The 7,435-nt window shown below is 47.9% G+C and overlaps 1 protein-coding gene across 4 annotated transcripts; it reads left to right on the plus strand.

Annotated features, from left to right (window-relative positions):
* Positions 1-2,656: 2,656 nt before the first annotated feature.
* On the plus strand, positions 2,657-7,395 carry si:ch211-112f3.4 (EF-hand and coiled-coil domain-containing protein 1). Of its 4 annotated transcripts, none has more exons than XM_068315153.1 (9): positions 2,657-4,021; positions 4,453-4,897; positions 4,987-5,121; positions 5,604-5,671; positions 5,762-5,906; positions 5,997-6,150; positions 6,288-6,401; positions 6,927-6,996; positions 7,086-7,395. In XM_068315153.1, the coding sequence occupies exons 1-9, from the start codon at positions 3,424-3,426 to the stop codon at positions 7,253-7,255; spliced, it is 1,899 nt and encodes a 632-aa protein (XP_068171254.1). In that variant the 5' UTR covers positions 2,657-3,423; the 3' UTR covers positions 7,256-7,395. The 4 variants fall into 4 exon arrangements, with proteins under 4 accessions (XP_068171254.1, XP_068171255.1, XP_068171259.1 ...); XM_068315158.1 differs by having other exon boundaries at positions 2,663-4,021; positions 6,285-6,401; positions 6,927-7,000; positions 7,086-7,256; XM_068315152.1 differs by having other exon boundaries at positions 2,664-4,021; positions 6,285-6,401.
* The last annotated feature ends 40 nt before the right edge of the window (positions 7,396-7,435 follow it).

Here is a 7,435-nt window from a genome sequence, read left to right on the forward strand (position 1 = left end):
TCAAACATAGCAAAAAAAATTTAAAATTGAGAAATGATTTTAAAAAGCATCAAAAAATTACGTGTAAAACTTATAAACTGATAATAGTTTACCTCACTTATTATTATTATTATCATCATCCTTTTGTTGAGGTGTTTGATGAGAATTTTTAGATGCAAAATCAGAAACAACACAAGACAGACAGTTTGTAACTGTAAGCGTTGGAACATTACCCATAATGCTTTGCTTCCTTAGTTCTTCCCTTCTTCTTCCCCTCTGTTTCCATGCATGAAAGTCTCCATAACGTGTCCGAATTCACGTTTTAGCTGAGATTTAGGGCAGCGATTATCCCGCAGCAGGTAGCCACACCTGAGCACACAGTCATGAGATCACTGAAGCACTAAAAGCTCTGCTGACAAGAGAACGCTTGTTCCACCACAGCGTAAATAAAGTGGTTATCTGTGCTGCAGGAGCACAACGCTCTGACGTGGATGAGAATTCATACGCCTTCAACTTTTGAACCCACATTTCTAGAATCCAGCTAACATGTGTAGCATCTTCAGGCTAAGAGTTTTAGTTTTCCAGTTTTCCACATATTACAAACTGGCTGGAAAATTAACTCTTTTTTTGGGGGGGGGGGGATTTTTGAAAAAAAATTCATTTCTTACATGTTTGAAATAAAGAGTTTTACCTTCATGATTATTGCTGTAGCTTTTTTTTCCTGAAGGAGAACACGATGACACACGTGACGCTCTGCAGGAACCTATCAATAAAGAGACAAGACCGGGGGGGGGGGGCAGGATGTTGAAGTGAGGTTGGGGTGGTGGAGGGGGTCACCATGTAAATATCTCACCTTGCGTTGAGACGCCCCCAACTACCCTGCAGGGTTTAACACACGAGGCATGTGTGTGTGTGTGTGTGTGTTTGTCTTTTGTTGACCCCCGGAGGAGCATATGGCAGCCAATACAAAGCCTCAACACAACTCCTCTCATCACTGATGCTGCCCCCCTCCCACGTCCCAAAGGTGAACAACAGGACACTCTGGTATGCATGGAGACACACACACACACAGACACACAGACACACACACACACACACACACACACACACACACACACACCCTTTCATTTTCAGAGCAGGTCCTTTCACCCAGAGCAGCAGCTGGAGGGTTGAGTCTCCGAGGGACGAGTGCTGACCCACACATTAACCAGTGATTACCCCCCCCCACACACACACACACACACCAAGGAAAAACAAACTCTACCCTCATCAAAACACCTATTATGTGATTTTCGTGAGCCGGTGCTCTTCTTGGATGCTTTTTAATGGAGCCATAATTCCACAGAAACACCCATCAGGCTGTGTGAGTGTGTGTGAGGGCGGTGGGGGTGTGGGGGGGGGGCTCACATTCCTGTAACTCCTTTTTATTTTTTTTAATGAGAATGCTTGATTGAGTGATCATTTATACACACATTCTAATCTCTGCAGTGGGTTTTTCTGTCGCTCTGACTGTAAGATTCTGTAATAGTAGCATCAAAAGGCTTCTCCCTCCGGGTCTGGATCGTGTGTGTGTGTGTGTGTGTGTGTGTGTGTATGTGTGTGTGTGTGTGTGTGTGTGTGTGTGTGTGTGCAGATTTACAGTATACACACACTCACCAAAGCTTCTACTACATTGTTATTAACAAAACTGACTCATCTTTTCTTACAATGGATGCAAACATTCACCTGATGCGTTCAAGGACAGTCAGGAAACCTTGACCTTGACTTTATTATTACCTCTGCAGCGCTGGAGGGGGAAACCTTATAGCTTTTTAAGACAGAAACTTGTAGGGGTGGGGCAGGGTGGGGGGTGGGGACCTGAACTGACATCCGAAGCCTTGCCTGCCCCCACATGTCAGGGACAAAAGTTTAAAAAAAGAAAGAGTTGCTGGTTATCCTCAGAACAAAGCGTATTTGTAAGAAAACAAATGGGTGGGTGACATTTGCAGGGAATAGCCCCCCCAGATGAATCACTTGCAGGCGCTGCAGCTTTACCGTTTTCAGGTCAAGCACTGGAAGCCAAAACAGAGATAAAACAATGTCTCCGTTGACTCATCCGCTTCGCCCCAGCATTAGTGAGTGTGTGCGCAAGAGAGGCCGGTGTTTAACTGGAGACACATTTATCTTCAGCGATGCTGAACTACATTATGTCTCCTGGGGGGGGGGGGGGGTGACAGACATGCTTCACCCTCATCCACTGATCTGCACGTTTTAAATCGTCTATTTTTGTCATGTCTAGTAGAGAGGATTACTTTATATTTTGGAAAACATTGATACCATCTTTTCCTACACGATAAATATATTCCATTAAGCGGTTTTTAAAAAAAAAAAAATTCTACGTAAAGTAAAACGGATATGTCAGCTCTACGTCATTCAACACGCAGCTGCACTGAATGGAATCACTATTTCAGAAATGCGTGATTGTGCAAACCCTTGTCTTGCAGCCCCATACTCGTGCGTAACCAATCCAGAGTCAAGAGCTTGTCCTCATTTCCGGGTAGATTTAATCACGTAAAAGCAGAAATTTTTTTAAATAAAATGATGATATGATGTTCATTAAACGTTTATTTATTTAATTTTCGAGTCCTTTTTTTTTTTTTTTGGTCACTGGTGCCGATGCGCTCCGTGCGTAATGCTCAGCGGTGGTGAATAACTGGGTGCGTAAACCCGTGAGGTATGTCCAGTCATGCTCAGGTGAGTGTAATGAAGACGCCCGCTTTGTTTTGGTTGTCAGGTGTGTGTATGTGTGTGTGTGACAAGTGGTCAGGGTGGGGGAAAGGCATTTCCGCTGCGCGTAGCTCAGTTTCCTGGAATGACTCCGAAAAGAAAGGTGCGTGTGTCGCCTGTTTCCCGGACACGGTGGGCGCCTGGAGTCAAGGTATCAGGATTCATCTGACTTCTTTCTTCGCGCAGCCACACAGGCTGACTCAGATAACACGAAAGGGGGGGGGGGTGCATAGGCCAAATGCAAACGTCCGCTTTGCGGTTGTCGTGGTTTGCGTTGTCAGCGGGACGGCAGGTGCTACAAAATGCACCAAACTCTCCTCAGATCCATAACATGTGAGACAAGAAGGATGTTTGGAGTGGGATCGACTTTTATTTGGTCTCACTTTAGCGTTTTCTTGGCTGCAAACGCGCGGAGTGGTGCAGATAAAAGGGTGGAGTCGGTGTGGAGGAAGTTTTTTTTTTTTTTCCTCACCGGAGGGGATCAGATTTGACTTGATGCGCCAGGAACAGATCCACGGTGATGATTCCACGGACACACACACACGTCATCACGCAGGAATGTTTCTAAGTCAAATTATGGTTTGAAATCGGATCTGATTCTACTCCCCTGATCTGTTTTTTTTTTTTTTTTTTTAAACTTGCTACCGTAACGAAAAGAAGTGCAGTCTATGTGCGGCCATGAAACGCACAGCATTCGTCGCGCCGCGCGTCCAGCCGTCTCCACGGGCGGCGCGCAGAAGCGAGTGGCTCCGGAGCGCCCTGGCCCATCACCACTGCCCCGATCCCGGCGTGGAAAACGAAATCGTCGTCCTGGCCACCGGAATAGACCAATACCTGCAGGAGGTCTTCCACCACTTGGTCTATCCCAATCGGAGCGATACGTTGTCGTCCGAGGATTTCTCCACGCTGTGCGCCGTGCTGGGTCTCTCCGGAGCGGGGCGCGGAAAGAGGACGGTGACAGAAGGAGACGGAGCGAAGGATGAGGACGATGAAGAGTTTAGGGGTGTTTGCTCCGGGCTCCCCTGCCAGCTGTCATTTAAAGACTTCCACTCGCGGCTCTGCGGGTATTTCCGTGTGCGCAGTGCGCGCAGAGGCACCGCGGAGAGCGCGCTGCGTCTGCCGGTGTCGGAGGAAACGGAGCTGGTGGAGAAACACATCCGGCTCCGGTGGCCACGTGCCAGGCGGAGGAAACGCGTGAGCTTCGATCTGACGAAGGATCAGAACGGATCCGTTAACGGATCGATCGATCAGCGGGCCGCGGAGGAGCGCGACTCAGGTACTGTCCCGGTCACCTTTGTCTTGTTACGTTTACAGACCATCTGGGATCATGTTGAGTTTATTTATTGATTGGTGATTGATTGTGACATTTTAACTGTCTCAACAGAGTCTGATTTTTTAATTTACTCTCCCCCCCCCACTATAGATATACAGAGTAATCAGATTACTCAGATAGAACAGCAGCACTGTGTCTTATACGGAAAGTACACAATCAAGTAAATATAATTTACGTGTCAAAATATAATGTTCAGCAGTGTCCAGTGGAGCCCAAACTGGGGGACCTTGACCCTTTGATGCTCTTGAGGGCCAAATAAAATGATGTGGGGGGCCACATTTGGCCTTGAGTTTGAAACGTGTTCTGAAGAAGTGCTATTTTGATTCACAACCCATTAGCTGTCCTGGACTCTCAATAATGAAATTGTCCTCCAGATGAGCTGGTGGGCCTGAGGGAGCTGGTGGAGGACCTCCGCTCCGCGCTGCAGGGGAGCGACGCCCGCTGCCTGGCCCTGGAGGTGGCCCTCCGACGGGAGAGGAGCCGCAGCGTTCCAAACCCCCCAGGGTTCATCTCCACGGTTTCAGCTCCACCCAAGACTTCAGTCACTCTCATCCAGGGAAAACTGGTCCCAACGCAAAGACTCAAAGGAGCGTGGAGCAGAGCTGGGGGAGAGGCGGCGAGGAGAACCACCAGGAAACGGGACATCAGGGACCCCCTCCTGAGGGAGCTGAACCTGATCCGGTCCTCGCGCGACGGGCAGCTGGAGGAGGCCATCAGGTTCAACGGGCGTCTGGAGGAGGAGCTGCGGTGGGCGTACCAGGAGGTGCACAAGCACCACGGAGTGGAGACGGCGCTGAGGAAGGAGAACGCTCACATCAGGTGGGAGGTCTATTCAGTTTGATGGACGTCTAAATGATGGGATGGATGGATATCAGACGGACGGGTTGATGGTCTTCGTCCCCCATCAGGAGGCGGGCGGAGGAGGCCAGACAGGCCCTGAGTTTGGGGCTTGAGAGGGTTCGGATGATCCAGGAGCAGGCCCAGGCCGTGCCCCGGCTCCAGACCAGGATCACCCAGCTGGAGAGGGAGCTACTCCAGTGCAGGTACCGGCCAGCACCTGGGGGCCGTATTTCCATCTCATTTGCCTCTGTGCTGATTTGTTCCTGTATCTTCAGGATTAAATGTTCTCTGTTTCCTTGGATACCGTTTCCATACTGACTCGTAATCCAACAGGAACCGAAGCAGAAACTTTTCAGCAACGTTAGAGTCGATTTTTGGCGAAGGCAGAATTTAGGATTCCATGTCCCAAGCTGGTAAAAGGGGATCGGATGACTTTTACGGAACGGATGTGACGGAAAATGAAACCAGGGTTCCAGTTTCCGTACGAGTCGGAAAACGGTTCGGAGATTTGAAAGTTCTGTCACCTCAGACGTCAGAGTTGCTGACAGACGTCCTCCTCGTTTGCACATTATGCAAATCAAACCACACACAAAAAAAGCCTTTATTAGACTAATCCAGTAAATAGACACCCCCACGGTAAGGCTGAACCCTGTCCCCAACGTGTTCTGTTCGTTACCTCCTGTAGATCCCAGTGCACCCCCGACCCGACGCGCCAGCGAGCTCCAGTTGGAGACGAGGCCTCCAGCAAGACGGGTGAGTTGGGTGGTTCTAAAAATGGATGGATCTGGATCGGATCTAGTTACACATTACACACCTGAACAGGCCCTTTGCTCCTGTTGACAGAGTGTCTGCAGAGAGCCGTGGAGGGCAGAGCCGCCTCCGACGAAGAGGAGGAGGAGGAGGAAGACAGGGCGATGCGGGAGGAACGACAGAGTGGCCCGATGGAGGTGGAGAAGCACATCAGCCGGTTGCACGTGTGCGTCAAAGGGTGAGCCGACAGCCGACACGCGCTGGCTCTTGTTTTATGGTCTGTTTTTACTTGACGCAAATGTCTGATGTGTGGTTTCATTTCCTCCAGATGTCCGAACCATGCGCTCCACCAGCTGCCCCCCCCGGGTGACCCCCAAGATAAAAACCTCATTAGCACTTTAAAGGACAGCAGGGGGCGCTGCAGCCGGGAGGGATCAGATAAAGAGCAGCCAGAGGAAGAAACAGGAGTCCAGAAAGAAAAGGTACGAGAGAATGAAAGAAAAGGGTAAAAAAGGCATTTTTTTCACAGATTAAAATTAAAAAAAGATTTTTGTCTAGGATACAGGATTTTTAAAATTTTTTTTATGATGACTCGTTTCTCATTCCTGTTGGCCAGAAGCCTGAGGAAGAGGAGGATGAGACGAGGATGAGGAAGAAAGAGTTCGCTCGTCTGTGTTTGCTGGAGCAGAAACTCACAGACGTCCTCACACTGCTGCAGCAGCTCCGTGACCAGGTACACACACACACACACACACACACACACACACACACACAAACACACACACACACACACACACACACACACACACACACAGCTCTGTAGCGCCCTCTAGTGTTTATGACAGGAATCGAGTCCTCATATAACAGGTTGTCAATAATTAATTATATTGGTATTAAGTTTTTAAAACAAATTAATCTTATTTTGTTCATTTTGTTCTATTTTTTTCCACTCCAAGTTGAAAATAATTTAAATTCGAAATTTTTTTTAACCCATTAGTGACAGATTTTATTTTCATTACCTCCATTTCTAATAATCCAACTCAACCGTGCGTGTTCTGATCATTAAACTGTGTACCATGGATTTTATTTGAATGTTTGATGGATATATTTTAACATTTTATGACCGATTCTGTTTTTGAGTGAATTTTTTTGGAGTATTACTATTAGAAACAACAGAATACAGAACATTGTTTTTTCGGGTTTTGGGGATTTTGTCAGATTTTTTTCTTGTTTGTAATACAACGTTCTGTCTTTGCAGAACGTGTCCTGGGGGGCTCTGGGAAAGATGGTGATGGAGACCCTGGACGCGTCCAGCAGGAATGGAGACGGTCGGTCTGTCCTGCATCCTTCTCATCTTCTCTTGTCGCCGTTTCTCTTCCTCGAATCCACCTTGAACTTTTGCCGTTTCCTCCTCCAGGTCCGTCCCGGCTCCTGAGGGTCGCTGAAGGCCTCTGCGTCCGTCTGTCCTCCGGGAATCTCCTGGATCAAACGGGGGACGACGAAGGGGGGGACAGCAGAGAGAAACTCCTGGTTCCATCGTCAGGATGTCAGAAGAGCAGCATCAACCCTCTGCTCATCTCCTGCTGAATAAATAAACTGGTTCAACTGGTTAGATATTTGACTGTAATTCCACCCCTCTGTGTTTCATAAAGCTGATTCTAATATTTAAAGATTGTTTTTTATTCTCCCCTCTTTTCATACCTTCTTCAACCTCATTGTCTAATTTTGCATCTATTTAATTTTAATAATTTTAATAATTAAAGTTTT

This window comes from Antennarius striatus, chromosome 5, assembly GCF_040054535.1.
Source record: "Antennarius striatus isolate MH-2024 chromosome 5, ASM4005453v1, whole genome shotgun sequence".
Classification (NCBI taxonomy): Eukaryota; Metazoa; Chordata; class Actinopteri; order Lophiiformes; family Antennariidae; genus Antennarius; species Antennarius striatus.